This window comes from Phodopus roborovskii, unplaced genomic scaffold, assembly GCF_943737965.1.
Source record: "Phodopus roborovskii unplaced genomic scaffold, PHOROB, whole genome shotgun sequence".
Taxonomy (NCBI): Eukaryota; Metazoa; Chordata; class Mammalia; order Rodentia; family Cricetidae; genus Phodopus; species Phodopus roborovskii.
The window spans coordinates 25,753,196-25,772,045 of record NW_026126434.1 but is presented as its reverse complement, the minus strand read 5'-3'; the positions used below and the strand labels follow the sequence as shown (position 1 = coordinate 25,772,045).

The 18,850-nt window shown below is 43.8% G+C and overlaps 1 protein-coding gene across 2 annotated transcripts in view; it reads right to left on the bottom strand.

Annotated features, from left to right (window-relative positions):
* Positions 1-18,850, bottom strand: part of Btbd9 (BTB domain containing 9) — a 342,942-nt gene that overhangs the window by 69,997 nt on the left and 254,095 nt on the right. For both annotated transcript variants that reach the window (XM_051187069.1, XM_051187068.1), the window contains exon 8: positions 16,079-16,268. In XM_051187069.1, coding sequence (XP_051043026.1) covers positions 16,079-16,268 — 190 coding nt within the window. The remainder of the gene's footprint in view (positions 1-16,078; positions 16,269-18,850) is intronic.

Sequence of the window (18,850 nt, the reverse complement as noted above, 5' to 3'; positions counted from 1 at the left end):
TGTGTGACCTTTTCTGTCTCCTTCCCCCGGATTCTATGAAGTTATAGAGAGGGTAAGACAGATCTGACAAAGAGCTCAGGACTCACTTTCTTATTCAGACACACACACACACACACACACACACACACACACACACACACACACACGGTTCCTACAGGGTGACATGGTCCCACCCTGGGCCTCCATCCAACAGGCAGAGGAGGAGCAGATTCAACTGGTTCCACATTTCGTGCTCCCTGCATAACAACACCCAAAGGATGCTCCCCAAGGAGGGGCACCTGTCCCTGGCATACTACCCTCAAAACTGGCTTATGCTTTAGGGGATGTACAGAGCAGAACTGCAGAGGATGGGGGAAGAGCATGGGTTACAGATAAACTGCACTTCTCCCAAGCTCACTGCTTTCTTCCTCCCTTCCCTGCTCCTCCTTTTTTTGGCAATGCTGGGGACTGAACCCAGGGCCTTGCACCTGCTAGGCAAGTGCTTTACCAACCAAGCTACAGCCCTAGCCCACTCACTGCTACTTCATCTCTGACTTTATTCATTTGCTCTTCCCTCTGACTACATGTTAATGTGTGCTCACATGCATACAGCCTACACAAAGAACCAAGAAACAGAGTAAAAAAGAAATCCAATAAGCCCACAGCTCCTATCTACTCCCTTGAGTCAAGTCTTCACAGGAATTTGTGTCTGGGGGAGAACTCAAAATTTAGCTGTAGGCAGATCTCTGTATTCTCTCAACCTGGTGAGCAAGAAAGAGAATGGAAGGGCAAAACAAGGTAGGAAGGTTTGACTCAGTGTTACAGGCCAGAGAATATTCCAGCAGAGACTAAGTGTAAGGCAAAACCCTTCCTATTTAATCATGTCCTGTCTCTATTTTTTGCCCTTAGCAAACCTCTTTTCTGTCTCTCTTAACACAGCCAGTACCATTTCTTCCTCTGACCTCTTCACCCGAGTCAGATCTGGGTCTCCACCTCTTTCCCCAAGGACACAATCTACAAAGTCCTGGGCACTTGCTGAGTGACTACAACAGTTCAGGCTGGGATCTCGCACCACCTCCTGTGCTGGCTGTGCCTTCCTGCCCCCACACCTGTAGCCAGTACCAATTCTCCCACGTCAATGTAGTCAATGTCTGGCTAGCTGGCGTATTTACTCGTCTTAAAATTTCTTCCCCACATATTCATTTTCTGATATAATTTTCCACATGAAAGCCACCCTCAGAAACACAAGACCAAAGCAGCAAGTCGAAAAAGCTGTACAGTGTGAGGTCTTAGAGAGGTAGTTTACTCTGTTACAAGGCTGAGGTGTGATAAATCATGACTCCCCATGTGGTACATGACTTACCATTACAATAAAGACATTAATGAGAACAATAACAGCAACATCTTCTCCACAGCACACAAAGGTGAAATTCTGAACTAACTGTAAATCCTTATAAACAAAAGATAATTAATCAATTTAATAAGTTGCTGGGAGATTAATCTTTTGAAGAATGGCAAGAAGCCAGAAAATATGCAACATTTTATGTGTTTTTTTTTTTTTTTTTTTTGTAATGGCTAGAGGAAAAATGGCTAATTACATTTTTTCAATAGGATCCTTTTGATCACTGGCCACTCGGTACAGTTTTCTTGATCCAAACCATCAAAGCTGGGATCACAAGTTTTAATTCAAACATTTTCAGATGAACATTCACAACTTTCCTAACTACTCAACAGCCATAATTAAACCAGACTGGTGTGGGTTACAGGACCAAAGGCTAAGTGAGCAGTTGCCTTTCCCCCTCTAGAATCGCCTACACTGATCTGCCCAGAGCTGGAGCCCAGGCCACGGCTGGCAGGGAAGGGGTCTGATCCCCCTCACTGCAGCAAATGAGGAAAGCAGTCTCCAACTCCTGCCCCCTCACTCCTCCTCCCACGTTTGCTGGCAGGAGGGATCCTAAGACAAGAGGAAAACACTCCCCCTTGGGAATGCATTCTGCCTGAGCTGCCTTTTCAGAAATAACCCTTCCAGGTAGGTGTCGGCATGAATATTCACCAGTGTGTGCTGGGCATAGGGGCCAGTCTCCATGCCATGTACACTAATCCTTCAAAATGTATTCCAGGCAAGCCACTAGGGTAAACTCCCATATAAAAAGCAGGGTTTTCAGTGATGGATATTGGAAGGCTGAAAGAAGGAAGCAGATGAATAAATCACTCTGGAAGCTCTGTGGCAGCAAGATCACCCCCACCCCACCCCACCCCACCCTCACCCCTGCCACACCGACTGGTGCTGCAGGAGGTGTCACTAGAATACTGTACTCTGGGAATTAAATGCTGTCTCTTTCATTGGCTGCCTCACCCTTACTTATCAAGAACAGCAAACATTTATCTCTCCTCTGCTCCTCCATCCTCTTGCTACAGCCCTTTAACTAACTTTCCTACTAGGGTTAAGAGGACCCGCAAGGACTTGCTGACAGCACATGCCCTATCAGGTCCGCGCCCTGCACTCAAACACTTGCAGAAAACACACAAGAAAGGACTTGGGACCTAAAAAAAGATTTGTGTCCAAAGGGGAAACCTTTCATTGGGGCCCTCCCTCTCTAGTGCTGAACCCCCAAGAGCCAATACCAAATTTATGATGGGCAGAGGAGGCTCTGGCTAATGTACCCTGAAGGGGTTACACCCAGGACTACTCCAAGGATCTATGCTGGGCACATCTCCAGTCAGCTTCCAAAGAGTTAGTGGCAGCTCTAATGGCCTGGGTACATTCAAGAGATGGGAACTGCCACCCATGGGAAGAAGCAGAAGTGGTCTCCTCAGCTTAGGGGGCCACAAAGGTCTCCACAACAACCGCTCAATGTGGCCACATGGTTTATAGCTTTACCAGATGGAAGGCAAGAGCCCAACTCTGCCCCTGTCTTTCCCTACAGACATAGGTCTCATTTAATCTGTTAAGTGGAAGGTGAGTGTGAGCGGAAGGAGAAAGAAATACATGGATTTTAATTTAGAACGATTTGTGGTTGTATTTTTAAATGCTTTTTTTTTCTTTCAATAAAAAACAACAGATGAGAGCCAGGCATAGTGGCACACATCTTTGACCCCAGCACTTGGGAGGCAGAGGCAGAAGGATCCCTAAGATGGCCAGCCAGGTCTACAGAGTGAGTCCCATGACACCAGTGTTATGTAGAAAAACCCTGTCTTGAAAAAGAAAAAAAAAAAAACAACAAAAAACAAACAAACAAACAAACCCCAAAACAAAACAATAGACGATATATCCTTTGGTATTCTGATAAAATAGCCACAAGACAGATAATTAGTTGAAGGAGAAAAAAGGAAACAAATATTTTTAAAAGTATTCTTGAGGGGCTGGAAACATGGTTTGGTGGTTAAGAGCACTGACTGCTCTTCCAAAGGACCCCAGGTTCGATTCCCATCACCCACAACTTACAACTGTGACTCCAATTCCAGGGATCTGACACCCTCACACAGACAAGACACAAATGTAAGCAAAATAGAAATGTACATAAAATAAAAAGAAATTAATAAACAAAAACAAGTATTCGAAGATCCTCACGTCTAGAAGAGACCAAACCAGAGCTCAGCGAACAGGAGATCATCTGCCTGGCATGCACAAAGCCCTGGGCTCTACCTCATACACCATAAGGGAAAAGTACAATGAGTCACAGCTAAGGCTTCAAGTGCCAGTTCCTCCACAGAGCATAGTAGGGGAGCCCACTGGGTCATGGCATGTGTTCTGCTCCCAAACCAGATGCTGATTTTTAATACTGCTTTTAAAAGTAGGTGTCCAAGTATTAGCATTTTCACATTTTGGAACTGTAGAAGGCATATGAATCCCAGACTCTGCTTTTCCTGTGTAGGCTAGGGATGCCAATGAGGAAAGGGTCTGGCTAGATTATGCAAGGGTCATCTGCACTTGGCTTGTAAAGAGAGCTTACTGGAGCACAGCAGTGTGCAAGTGTGACATAGGTACTGCTTGTCTCTTTACAGGAAATCGGGCCAAGCCAAGAACTGAAGCCAGTCTCACTGAATAGCACATAGCCGAAGAATAAAGGCATAGTTTAAAATAAGGTTGAGCTTAACCTAAAAATGTCTAAAGTCTCCTTCAACTGAATGCTTCAAAATATACTTTTTTTTAATGTGGCAAATTCCACATGGAGTTAAGATTCTGCTTTAGTCACAATTCCATCTTTGTTACTGTGACAACTGCACTGACAATTCTTGGCTTGCCTTTCACACCAAATTTCTAGTATTTTCCCCCAACAGCTATAGTTAGAAAGGTAGGGAGGAAAAGAGAGGAAGGGAAAGAGTGAGGGACCGAGGAAAACAGAAAGTGAGTGAAGAGAGTAAAGGAGGGAGAGGGGGGAGGAAATAGAGGCAGAGAGAGGAGGGAGGAAGGCAGTGAAGGAGGGAAAGGGAGAAGGGAGAGAGAGGGAAGGAAGAAAGGAGGGGGATAAGGAGGGAGGGAGGAATTTACTTAAAGTAAACCTTTCCCAAGTCCTCCTTATTCCCTGAACTGATTATAAATACCGAAGGTGAATGTTCTCAGGTTGAAGCATACAAAAAGGATGGTCAGTGGCAGATGAACAAGTTACAGAGAAACTTCAAGTCCATAAATATATGCCAAAAAAGTTACATAGTCATTGACAGGGCAATGACTCTGACAGAGAAGCTTGAGAGGAAGATGACCCCAAAGACCAAATCCCGCTAGCTAAGCAGAGAGTGTGCAGCTGCTTGTTGATGGCCAGGAAAGAACAGATTTGTACAGATCTTTTCCTTGCCATCTCTCTAGTGCTGCCTTATGTGATTATAGAATGCAATTTACAAGATAGCTGACCAGAGTCGTTCAGGTCCAAAGATCAACAAGACCTTATAGAACTTGGCGTTTTAACTGAACTCCTCAATCTGGTATCTGTAATGAAGCCAATTTTATATGCCGTGAGTCTTGAGCATGTTCTTCCTAAATAGAACCAGTTCACCTCCACAAATTCTCTACTGGCTTCTGAGTCAACATGGACAGCTAAGATGTGACCATAGTAATAATCATGACAGGTTTTTCTATCTTTCTAGGAAGATTGCTACCAGTAAGATATTTACCTGGTTACCACTAATTATCTGTAGATAATGCCTTCTCAATTTCTTAACAATGTTACAATGAATTTTCCAACAAACAGTATTTTATTGCATTTGTCTTTTTTTTTTTTAACATCACAGAAATAAACATAGAAAAGTCAGTATTAGAAAGATTAAGTGCCAAGAGTTTGTAGTAGATTTCAGTGGACATTCAAATAGTATATGTTTAAGGGACTTGGGAAGAAGATCTATCATCCTAGACTCCAGTAACACCTATCCCAGGTCTGCGAAGGGGTGGATAAGAAATGGCCCCTTATAGACTCGTATTGGAACACTGGGTCCCTAGTTGGTAGTGCTCTTTGGTGAGGTATAGATGGTGCTGCCTTGCTAAAGGAAATACATCACTGGGGGGAAGGGGAGGCTTTGAGAGTACATAGCCTTGCCAAACTTACAGTTCACTCTCTGTTTCATGCTTTATGTGATCTCTCAAGCTTCCTGTTTTGGCTCCCATGACTGCCCAATGCCATGCCTCTCTGGCATGACTGACTCAGTCCCTTGGAAACATAAGCCCAAATAAACTCTTTTTGTCAGCTGCCTTGGTCATGGCATTCTTTCACTGAAACAGCTAAGTAAAAGCCAAGGAAATTCCCATAAAATGAGAAGCAAAGCAGTACTGTTTACTAATAGAAGGCTCGGTTCAAAACCCTCAAGCAAAAGGCAAAGAGCACATCCTGTTCCTGGAAGGAACAGCCTCCAAATTTATTACCTCAAATTTATTATTCTCCCCACTAACATTTAAGGAAGTTACAACCCAAATACACAGTCTTTCACTAGAGAAACCGGGTGATTATGAGAGAACACTGTCCATGCTCTAGCTACCCCTGAGCTGAATCTTATGCAGCTGCTGTCTCTAAGGTGAGAGGCACAATGGTCTGCCCCTGACCAGTCTGTGTGAGGACAGAGAAGAAAGGAGGAAGAGGGAAAGCAGAGCCTTTATAAGTACAAGACCAGACTGGAACAGTTACCAAAGACTCCAGACTGGCCAGCTCACACCTGGAAAGGAACCAAGGGGCCCAAATCATCCTTTACTGAAGGTGGGTGTGGGGTCAGCAGAAGAAATGTCAGGAGGAAAGCAGAGGGTATCCGAATGGTGCAGCTCTTGGGTGTCCTCGATGGCTGTACAGCCAGAAACATCCACCACACTCCACTCTGATACAACACAGGACACTGCCTCATCCAAGAAAGAGATGAGAGAAACAGAATAGACATAGTAAGACCATCAGCACCCACATCTTCGTAGAAAGTAAAGTTTCTTGGTCCATGGTAAGTGGACATGACTTTATTTGTTTGTTTATTTTTTAAGGCAAAGTGTTGCTATGTAATCCTGAGTAGCCTGTAATTGACTATGTAGTTCAAGCTTCAACCTTGCAACAATTCTCCCGCATCTGCCTCCTTAAAGTGATCCTGTAAACCAGGATTACAGGTGTGTGCTAGCATGCCCAAGGGGACATGGTGTTTTAAACTCCATATTTAAACAGTGAAGATGGTATTTCTCTACTTTTTCCTATGTGGTTCTGGGTTTGAACTTGGGAGTCTTATGCTTGATAGACAAGCTCTCTAGCACTGAGCCACATCCCAGTCCCTGTTCTCCTTTAACTGTAAGTCAGCTAGGATCTTGTGCGCCTCCCAAACTTTATTATGTGCATGATTTATCACTATGCTGGCAAAACACAGGGACCAGTTACAGACAACCTGATTAAATATTTGTAATAGAAACATAGTTTTTCTTAAGAAGTAAATTTCATGAATAAGAAATCAAACATACATAATCAGAAATGCCTCTCATTCTGGATCAAAAGTGTACAGTAAGCAGACAGCTTTTTTAATTTACAGAATATTTTTGAAGCTGAGACTAATATAAAGCACAATTATTATAGTACTGTTTTAGACACATCCAGAAGCTGTGGCCTCAAAGGACAGCTTTTAAAAACAAATGTAGCTGGGCATGGTGTCCTATGTCTATGATCCTAGCACTTTGGAGGCAGAGGCAAGAAGATGGAGAGTTTGAGGCCAGCCTAGAGTATGCAGTGAGATGTGAATAAATAAAAACAAATGGAAGGCTGGGAGTATAGCTCAGTGGCAGAGTGCTTACTTAGCATGTTCAAGGTCCTGGGCTTAATCCTCAGCACCAGAAAAGAGTCCTCTCACTGTTTCCTGTATTTTAAATGGGTAAAGTACATCTCAATAAAGCTGCCTTTAAAAATAAGAAAGCACCAGAGGGTTTATAAAAAACCTCAACGCATGATGATTCTGGCACAGTGTATGGCTAAGAGAGCCATTTCATCACTCTGGCCCTCAATTTCCTAGCCAGTGTTGCTAGTATTAACCCGATGACCTCATCCCACCTAATAAGCACACAAGGGCTTCATCCCAGGGTAGGGATATAAGGGCTCTAAGCAAAAGCGAAGGCTCCTCCCTATGAGAAGGGGCAGGCTTGCCTGGAAGGCTCAAATAGTGTTCTTTCTTTGCTCTTTTCCTTCTTCCTGTCTAAACACAGACTTGCAATTAAAGCTCAAACAGTTGTCTTGTTTCTTTGGGGGCAAAAACACAAGTAGAAAAGGGGAAAAAAATATAGTTTGTTGAATTGTAAGATCTCACCTCTATAGATTACGAGAGAGAGATACCAATAAAATCAAAACAAAGTAAATAAAAAATAATTTAGATCTTCCTCTGTTAAGCTCCTTTGGAGTAAATGAGTACTAGCAATTACTATAAATGCTAAGTCTCAGTTGCCACAGTTAACTGACTTTCAGTGACTTACAGCCTTAGGGAAAAAAAAAAAGAAGGTTGACCCAAAGGTAAGGTGCCGTCTCTTCTCTTTTTCTTTTTGGAACTAAAGAGGCTGGGTGAGGAGCAAGTCTCAGCACCAGCAACCTCATCCTTGGTCTCTGTACCTGTCAAATGACAGTGAGCATAGCTTGCACACAGAACTACTTGGGGGAGAAGATGAGAGAGGGATCAGCACTTAAAAGCCATCAGGTGCTCTTCCAGAGGAACTGAGTTCCATTCCCAGCACCCACATGGTGTCTCACACCCAACACCCTTTTCTGGGCTCTGCTGGCACCGGGCACACACACAGTACACAGACATGAACACAAAGGAAACACACAAATCAAATAAAAAGAACTACTGGTAGACATGATGAGCAGAAGTATTAGTCAGTCCTTAATAGTAAACTGAGGAAACAGAAGCCATCCTGAGTGGTGCTGGGTTACAGGAAAAGAATCATGACTTGAGACCTGCAATGTCATCATGGAGGGACATGGTTTCAGAAGGAAGAAAGACAATCCTTCCCATTAGGACTCAAGGGCAGCGAAGAAAGAAGACCCTGGGGGACATAAGGGCAGGGTGTGCATTTATGTAGTAACTGATCCCTCTGATACTGGATCTGATACTTCACTGAAAGAGGCAGCCCAGCAAAAAAAAAAGTCTCCTCAGCAGGAATGAAACCCATGTGTCCTGGCAGGCAGTTGGAGAGGGTCCTGGGAGACTAGGCAATCTTCCTAGCCACTGCTGTTCACCAGAAGGATGTGAGATACAGACAGACAGAGTGGCCAGGCAAGAGGAGCCAACATAGGACTCAAGACTTGCTTGGTCTCAATGGCTCATTTCTTACCTATTTATGAGAATGCTCCTAGCCAGTCCTCTGTGGCTGTGTTTTTACAAAGGGTTAAAGTTAAAACATACAAACAAAACAGCAAGGGGAGGGGAGGCTTGTGAGTGCACACCATGACACTTGAGAGCTACTGAGACACAGCAAAACAGATGAAGAAGTTGAGGTCCCAGAGGGGAAAAAGTTTTTGTTTTAAATTTAAAGGTACTTGAGAAATGTGAACTTCTAAAGGTAGGCTAACTGCTCTGGATTGCCCTAAGGGTTGAGCTTAAGTAGCTATGATCCCTCATGACTTTCAGAACAGCTTTATCTACTTAGTGCTCAGAAGATACACAGAGAACATCTGGTACTAAGTCTGTAGACATTTCCACCATCTTCTCAAAGTTCTTCTACCAACCTTCCCAACAGCAGCCACGGTTCTGACACTATATGGCCTGCTCTGGGGTAGCCACAGCCATCAGCCAGAGCAGGACACGGTGGAGTTCCCAGAACCCAAAGCCAATGCACTGTACTCACTCAGTCTTCCGAAGCAAATGAGTGACTGTGAATTTTACATAATTAACAAAGCATGTGTTTGTGCAAGAAATATTAGGTCAAGTAGGGTTAAAGCTTGTGTAAAAATGTCTTCCTGGTAGGCTAGTCTTTGAAAAACTAATAGACTTTTCACATTATCTGTCTGTGTGTGTGATGACTAGCTGTCAAGTTCCTTGGAGAATCAAGAGAGATAAATGGCTGACATGTGACATAAATCTCTCTCTCTCTCTCTCTCTCTCTCTCTCTCTCTCTCTCACTCACTCACACACACACTCACACACTCTCTCACTCACTCACACACTCACTCTCTCTCTCTCTCTCTCTCACACACACACACACACACACACACACACACACACACACACACGGGGTAGGGGGGATTTAACCTTTCTTGCATTTCCAAAGAACATGTGAATCTGTCACCCCTCTTGTGCTTTTCACATGCAACTTAGTTGCCATAGTAATTCATTCTCATCTTGAAATTCTCTACCATGGAAAATGGCTAGGGTCTATTTGCCGTGCCCCAACACTCTATCTGCTGCCAGGCTCCAAGATTCTTGGCCTTACATGTTCACACAGTTCAGACTCCAGCATCTGTTGGGAAACCACAGATACAAATTTTTTGTGATTTCTCTGGAAACCAGAGTGCTGAGGTCTGTGGGTGAGGAGGAGACGTCAGCATGATGCAGATGGGCTCAGGGAGAAAGAGCACTTAGTAAATAAATCATAGACCAGCAAGACAAGGAAGAATTCGTCAGTTCAGGTCTGTGACAGACGGTGCTCAGCATGACTGATATGAAGCAAATTTGGTAAAATATCTTTCCAATTTCAACTAGAATTATAGGCAATCTTAATCCAAAGCAGAGGAGTCATATATTTAGATGCTTGCTGTATTCTTTAGACTATAAAAAGGAAATTTCTAGCTCTCTAGGTTGCAAAGAAGGCTGTCTTAATGTAAATAGATGTGCTGCTGCCCCAGTGGCACTCAGACAGGAGGAAATGGGAGCAGAGTGGGATGAGGCTGCGGGCATCCTTCCCTGTGCTGATGCTGGTGCCTGCCTCCTGAGCGAGCTCCTTCTCAGTCAGCTGCCGGCCCACATCTTTAGCAGTTTGCTCACACACACTTAGATCAGCCACACTGAGCAAATATGATGTCCAATTTAGTTGATAGATAGAACTCCCTTTAGCTGCACTAACACAGTATAGTCAATGAGTGTTTACCGTGTACTCACTGCACACAGTGCCATACTATGCACTTGGAATTTGCTCCAGAGACCAAGTCCATCACAATATTAAAAAAAAAAAAAAATCACTATCTTCAATTTGAGATTTCTGAAATCCTCCAGGAAATGATGGGCTCACACACAAATAGAAATATATGAATAATTATAAACTATTATTTGAACCATGAACTTCAATTCCTTTCCTCACTCTTGTTGAATAAACCTTAATTTAGAGCTATTAAGTAGGAGACAAAATGGAACAGCCTCCAATTCCTCCTCCTCTCTGTGCCTGTCCCTCAGGAAAGGAGTGGAAGAGCAACACTCTGGCAAGGTGGTCAGCAACAGGAAGGGGGAAAATAGCCAAACGGGGTCCTTGGAACTCATAACCTGAAGAGATAACCCACAGTTGGCAGAGCTGTTCTTCAGTAAAAGGGCAGCTAACCCCAGTGTGGACCTAGCTGTTCACAGAAAAAGACAAACAGGCTCAAGAGAAGGCCCACAGCCACATGTGAGTCCTTTCTTTCTACATTTCCTTTTCTTTTGCTATTACTTTTTACCTATGTGTAATAACTCTAGGACATGAACTGATTTGTGCTTCAGTCACTCCATGCCAGATTATCTTATATAGGAGGCAGACCTGTGGATTTTTTTTTCCCTATTGAAAAATAAAAAGAGCCTCATCACCTCAGACCAAAGAGATTATGAATACCCATCAAGAATATCCTTTGGGTTAGACCCATTCAATATGTACACATGTGTATATTCCAACCAAGTACTCAGACTCAAAGTATTCTTGTATCATTAACACCTTAACCTATGTTTATTTAGCTCCATCTATTGACAATGGACCTCCTTGGGCAGCCTATTTACTTACAATTAGGTTTGTTATTTAAAGCAATATGGGCATTTTACTTACATGATTGCATGTATCAATTACAAAACCTTTCTTTCCAAACTAATGTAAAATTTGTTAATTTAACTGATTATCTTACAGTTAGGGTTTAGGTAAGGTCTGTCATCTATCAGCTGGGAAGGGCAGGCAGGTGTTCAGTGAACTCATTACACGGCATTCTTGGCTTCCCCTCCCAGACTAGAGGGCCCTTAACATGATATCTCCATCAGCAAGCAGAAAGCTAATCAGTCTTAAACCCAGGTGACTGGGGGACTATAACTAAGACATAACATGATCTGCTTAGTTATTATGACTCTCGTCTGGTCTTTTTATGTGGTCAGGCCTCTAAAGATTCCCTGTTATTTAAATTTTAGTGTTTTTAGAATGCCAAGAAAATGATATAATTACTACTCAATTACCTACTTTTAAGGCACATTCCAGGAAATCTCTCTTTCTTCCTAAAAGCGAGTAAAGTCTGCTGTGCCTGTAAACCTAGCAACAAGAACCAGCTGCTTTGTTTCTAGTCCCGCCCAAGGGGGGCTGCTAGGCAAAAAAGCCCCTCAAGGAAGGGCATGATGTCAGGCTTCCCTCTCTTCCTTTGCTCCCATACCTCTTTCATAAAGCTTGTGATGGACTGCATGGGGAAGAGGTGGTTTGCAGAAGGGTGCAAAGTGTAGAGACAGTGGTAACAAAACCCCTCTTGGCTGTCAACCTCCAAATCTCCCAGGCCTCACCTCTTGTTGTCCTTCCCTCCTCCACTCCTTGGTGCCCTGTCTATGGTACTTTCTCTGGGTCTCCAGTCTGCTTGCTTTCCACCTCTGCACACATGTCCCGTTCTCAGACCACCTGCTCTGAAATTGAACTGTTGCCCTCCTTTCTGTTTCCTCCTCCTGAATTTAGCATCCAATAAACATGATTGTTTCTTTCTTGTGTCTCTGCCCTGAATGTCAGCTCCAAGAACATGCCAGTGCTCAGCTTGTTTACTCAATGCTGTGTCCTGAGCATCTACCACCATATTTGATACACAGAAAAAAGCCAAGTGTCTTTTGAATGAATGAAAGAAAATGAAGGGATAGGAAGGTGATCAGAGATCATGCTCCAGCCACCCTCCCCAAGGTACCACAGGGTACTTACTCATGCCAGCACAATAGCAGGACTGGGCTCTGCTGACTGTGGGGCCCAAGCACTCCCTCTGCCAGGAAAGCTAGCTCTGCTTGTCTGTCTACCCACGTGGCAAGCTCTCAGGAAGACTAAAAAAATCTTATCGGTAGCACACTGTGTACCATATGAGGAATAAAGAGCATCAACCATTGAGATATTAGCCTGAGAAGTCACCAACTGTAAAGAAATCATATTTTCAAAGCTTATGTGACAGGGGAGGTGAGTTTCCAGGTTCCCAGCTCTACCACCACTGTGCTGGGCAGAATGAATCTCAGGTCTGTAACACTTGCTCTGTGGGTGTGGATTCCCAAATCCCTGGGTGGCTACAGATACAGTGACCAGGAAAGCAAGTCAGTCATCATGAGCGATAGAAGCTGTGGGTCAAATGCTACTGACTAATCAGCCCATTGCTGGTCAATTGCCATCCCCAAGAGAAGGTGCCACTGACCTAGCTTCGCGTCAATAAATGTCTATCTGGGCACATCACCTGCTGTAGCTGCAGCCTGCCCAGACACCCAGGGCTGTTCACGGGCACTGGTGGCCAGGAAAGCTCCCTCCCTCCCTCTTAATAATGTCACAGAAGAGGCAAATGCAGTTCTGACAACATAATGTTAGCTTCACCAAGACGTGTCTCTTTGAATGCCTGGCTAGTTATGCAGTGCGCCAGCTGAATGGATTTTCTTACTGAAGAAACAATAGTGGGCTTCAGGAAGCTAGAGGCACCACACTGTGAAGAGAAATACAATTCTGCCTCAGGTTGTGTGCCTGCTCATCGTCTCTCCTCTGAGTCAGGAAAAAAGAAATTGTTCGAAGGAACCATTTTCATTCCACACTTAGATAAAACCAAGTGGGCCCATTCTATCTGCCCAGGACCCCAGCAACACACTTTTCTCAGACAGAGTAGGAATTCAAGTCTTTGGTAGAGCTTGAGGCCAAGGTGGTCTAGACCCAGGATAAGCCCTTGTTTGTTTGAGCCATCATTCTGGCAACCATCTCATCGGGCCTCTGCTGGATTTAAAACAGTAAATTTCCTCTTAAACCTGTTGTAAATCTCAGTCTGTTCACAAAGACTATGTCAGGAGCACATTCAATCTGGCATGCAAAACTGATTTTGAGTTATCTCAGGCCTCGAGTAGCAAGCAAGGCTGGGAGGAGTCAACAAGTCAACAACTGGCGCCAACGACAGGAGTTCTACACCCAGGGCAGGTGCCCGATGAAGGAACTGCCTGGTTCCTGTCAAGTTTATACAAACCTAGACATAACTGGGGAGAGGAAATCTTAATCAAGAAAATGTCTCCAAAAGACTGGCCTTTGGGATGTTTTCTTAATTACTGATTGATGTGGGAGGGCCCAGATATGCAGGACCACACTTGGGCAGACTGAGTAAGGAGGAGGAGCAAGCCAGTAAGCAGCATGCTTCCAAGGCCTCTTTTATAGTTCTGCCTCCAGGTTCCTGCCTTGATTTTCTGTCTACACTGCCCTCAGTCATAGGGTGTGCTCCAAGAGTTTTAAGCTGAAATAAACCCTTTAACTTACAAGTTGCTTTGAATCATGGCTTTTATCACACCAAAAGAACCCTAATTAAGACAGAGGCTGTTTCAGTACGCTCAGACAGAGATGAATGCAGGAACACTGAAGAGACAGCAAGAGGGAATACGACCCAAGACTCAAAAGCATGGCGTAAAGGAGCACAGAACCTACAGACAGACTGATACAGCAGCCTGGGTGGCCTGAAGACACAAGAGACCAGGCTGTAACAGGGGTCACTTATACCGGTTTCCTCTGAACTAACCACCCCGCTTTGGGCAAAAGGGAGTCAGGAATGCTGTGGCGGGGAAGACAGGGTCAAATGTAGATCATGTAGAGAAGTGACACCACAGGGTTTCACTCGATTACACGGTGGACAGCAGAGAAGGAAGAACTCTGGGAGTTTAGGAGGCAGCACAGAACCTCAGGACTGACTTCTGGGCAGAGGGGGGATAAAAGAGGGGAACAAATTTAGGAAGGCCTTGTGGTTTTGGCTTGGTCCAAAGATGTCTGGAGCCACCAAGCCAATGTGGAATACTGACACTGAGGTACGGTGACCGGGATGGGAAGGGGAAGGACAACAGAATTTTGCTGTAGCTGTCTTGGTGTGAGACAGGCATGGACACAGATGGTGTGGTGGAGGGCAGAGTACCCAGTACAAGGTGAATGAATGGAAGTCAAAAGCCATTAAAGGAGACTGGACAGAGGTACGAAGTTGCCCGTTTGCTTCAATCTTCATTGGAAAGAAGACTGGCCCTCAAATTAGAAACGGCAGAACAAACATAATAAAGAGAAAATTGAAGTCCCAAATAGGTGAAGTGAAAGAGAGTGTCTAGTCAATTTAAATGATTTCAAGTCTTCTGGCTCAGATGAGTTACACCCCAAGCCCGCTGCAAGAAATTGCAGATGTAATCTCAGAGACACGATTGGTAATCTTGAAGAAATTGTAGGGGAGTCAGTGCCAGAAGACAAAAGAAAGACAACTGTTAGCACATTTTCAAGGAGGGACCGACTACAAAGGGAAACACAGACACAGTTTATATCATCCATGACAAGAGTCCTAAGAATGCTTACTAGGTAGACTGTGGGGACACAGTACTGCATGCACACAGTTCAGAAGGGTATGGCTGGTGAGTTAATCTGGCCTGAGTGCTCAGCCTCAAGTATGAAGCATCTCCTGTGCTACTTGGGTAGGAGGTGGCTCTGGGTGAAATGGGGTTAACTGAAATGAAGAAAGCCAACAGTCTTAATCCAAGACCTCCAGCACTGGCTCTTCAGCACCCGTGGGAACCACAGAGCAGCATGAAGCCATGGTGGTTGTCCTGAGCACAAGCAGGCCTAGGGCAATCCCAACCTGCCAACACCTCCACCCTCAGCAGACTGGGGTAGACAGACATTCATTTTTTCCTATAGGAGCCCTTCAAAGGAGATGCTGGGGGAGAGTGGAAGAAGCGGGGAAGGAGAGGGTGGGGAAAGCAGACAAATGAAAAGAAATAGTACCGGCCCTTAAGAAATAACTTTCTGGGGGATGTTACCAGTCTCATGCTTAAAAACTAATAACATCCTGTAAGCCAAGCAAAATTAAAGTTCCTTTCTTAAAACAAAATGGATCAAGAACAGACTCAAACACATGTCCACTAAAAGGATTGTTAGAACTAGGCTTCTTATCTGGGTCTCTGGTTCATATACAAAGGTGTTTATGGAAGGTGAAAACGGCTTTTTACCCACGTCATCCCTCCACATCACCCCACTAGTCTCTAACCCACACATGGCAAGGCTGCGGGAGTGAGATCCTCAGAGGGAGGCTTCCCATCCAAATCCTTCCCTCTCAGCTGATTTGACGTCCACTTTCAGCACTGCTCCCTACTAAACAATCCAAACAGACAGCTGGTGTCTCCCTGCCTGCCTCCCATCTTTATAATAGGAGAATTTCTTCTCTGAAGAGATTGGTGACTATGTGTATCTGCACTTTTTGAACTAACAAATGCAAAGAAATCTTACCGTATTGACCCAATCATGTATGGCTGTGCCAGCTGAACCACAATTGCACCACTTCCCAGCTGGTGACACGTGTAGCCAGAATCCCAGTCATAATTCTTAGTGTCCCCATTCAGCAAGGCATTTCGGCTGCGACTGACTCCTTCAATCACGCTGGCACAATCGGCAATCGTTGCAACATTCTCCATGGGAACTGTGAATCCAAAGCACAAGATTCAGCATCAGGATAAGAGAAGCCAACTACATCCCTATAGCATGCTTAGAACAAAACTAATTAATTAGCATCTCAAATCAACAATAAAAAGGAAACTAGAAACATCCCGATTATCTTCAGATAAGAGTTTCCATGCCAAATAATTAAACAAACAACTGAACCTTCGGGTTGGAATATCCAAACCATATGTAGCAATTAATTCTTAAGTATTTCATTATAAAAGCATAATAACAGAATGTAGAAATATAAGATACATCTCAATGGGAAACTTTTCATCAGTCTGGATGGATTTTTAATGTGTTCCTGGTAGTTAAATCCAGGGTCTTGCACATTCTAAGCAGGTACTGAGCTGTGCCCTGGCCAGTAACTCGGTCTAATTAGCTATAGCTACATACATGTTGAGTAGAAAACTTATACATTCTGCAGCTCAAAATCTGCAGCGCAGGAAATGGGCTGCAGACACAGTATCACAATACATAGCTGGTTTTACCCCAACCCACCCACTGTGCTTGCTGTTCAGTGTGTGGCTAGACAGGGGCCCTCCTTTGCTCAGGAGCTGCCAGATCTTAAAAAAAAAAAAAAAAAAAAAAAATATGTATTTTGATTCTGAGTCTCTGTACTTCAACCTGCTCATTTATAAAAGTCAAGGGCTCCCACTAAACTATAGCTGCTTGGTTTGTTAGAGACTCTCCAAACACTAAGATACCGATGATAAAAGACAAGGGCATGGGAAGCCCTGGGGCTGAGTATTCATGTTATACAATCAAAATCTAAAATCTTCTTTAAATGTTTAAGTCATTTAACCCAAAATCTAGTTATCCACTCAGAAAAGATAGACAGCAATACCACCACCATGCACCATACTAAAACATTGTAATTTCATAGAGGTGCAGAGTGAATAACTTCATGTCATCTTCTAAGGAATGAGTTTATTTTCAAAGTGGGACAAGCCTATACTTCAGTGAGGCCAACTAATTGCCTCACTCTCCACAGATAAGGAAGACCAACCGCAGACAAGGAAAACTGGGAGGAAGGGGAGGAGGACGGGTTTGTCATGATGAATACCTTATTCCAAAGCAAGGAAAACAAAACAAAACACTGGAGCATTCTGAGGACAGTTTCTTGGTAGGAAGAAGGCATCTTTTTAGGATGGCTTTCAACAGAGGTGAATGCTAGCCTTGGAGAGTAAACCCTGCTGCTTCCATCTCCTGGGAAAGGGGAGCACTCTGCTATTTGGGAGGCAGGATTTAAAGGAGCAGAAGACACAAGAAGAGCACTGGGAGCAAGACTCAGACATGGGGAAGTTTAGCCTGGCAGGAATGCACAGCCCTGGCCATCAGACTCCTGTGGCAGCACACGTTATCATCCACCATGTTCTCCAGCCACTCAGCCAGTGCCTCTGCTGATTACACCTCTCAGAGCTCTCAGTACAATAGCAGCTCTTAAATGTTTTTCCTAAAGGGGCATATTCCTTTACTCACATTTCATTGGCCAATGCAAGACCTTACTTAACTTGGGGTTAAATGAAGGTACCCACCTTGCCCTAGGTGCAATTTATGGATATTACAAAATGCAATCTCCTGCCCATGGACATTTTGATGGTTAACATTTTTCTTTCCTTGCCCTTATAAAGAACAGTGTCTTCTAAGTTTCTGAGTATCAGGGTTTTTTTTTGTTTGTTTGTTTGTTAAGGAAATATGTAAATGTGCATACACACATGTGCAGTCATATATGAAACAGAGTTACACTTGGGTGTATGGTAAGATATGGTACTGTGGATGTATGCCCTTCAGCTTCCACAGATCCTACCAAATTATATACCAAATTACTTGTAACGTTTACACTCTCCACTCACTCACTGCTCCATGTCCTCAGCCACTCTGGGAAGTCAAACAGGCAGGGGGTGATTGGTCTATCAGTAAGGTTTTTGCCTCTCACCTTTGTCAAATGAACTTTATTTTCCTTTTTTTCCCCTCTACAAAATCCCCCTCAATCTTTATTCTGTGAATTGCTCATTTTTATCTTTTTTTTTTCCTTTTCCTATTACACCTTTCTTTCTGTTTTCATCTGTTCCTATACACATCTGCCCACTTCAGTAGGGTTTTCACAGAACAACACTTAAATCTGTTCTCTGTTTCTGGCTTCACCGAGCTCTTCTCTCTATTATTTCCTCCCTTCTGTTCTGCTATTGGGTTATTAAAGATGGATTCAAAAGTTTGGTGATGTTCTATTTCCTGGTGAGTATTCTCATCCTTACAATCTTCAAACCTTACATGTATAGTGCTCATGGGATTTTTCTACACAAGAATATTTTAATTTTTTTCATGCACTTTTAACACCATTTATAAAAATCAGAAAGATGGTGAGTTTCTGCTCCCCCTATCCTCAAACCAATGATCAGCCATGGACACCAGGGACTGTTACAGGCTATATATAGGTTAACTTGGCTTTGTGTTCGATGGGAAGCCAGACCAGGACAGACATTCACAGTTAGGTCTTAGAGAAGACATGCACACACTCCAAGGTACACACACAGACCCATTACACCAGTGTCATCTAAT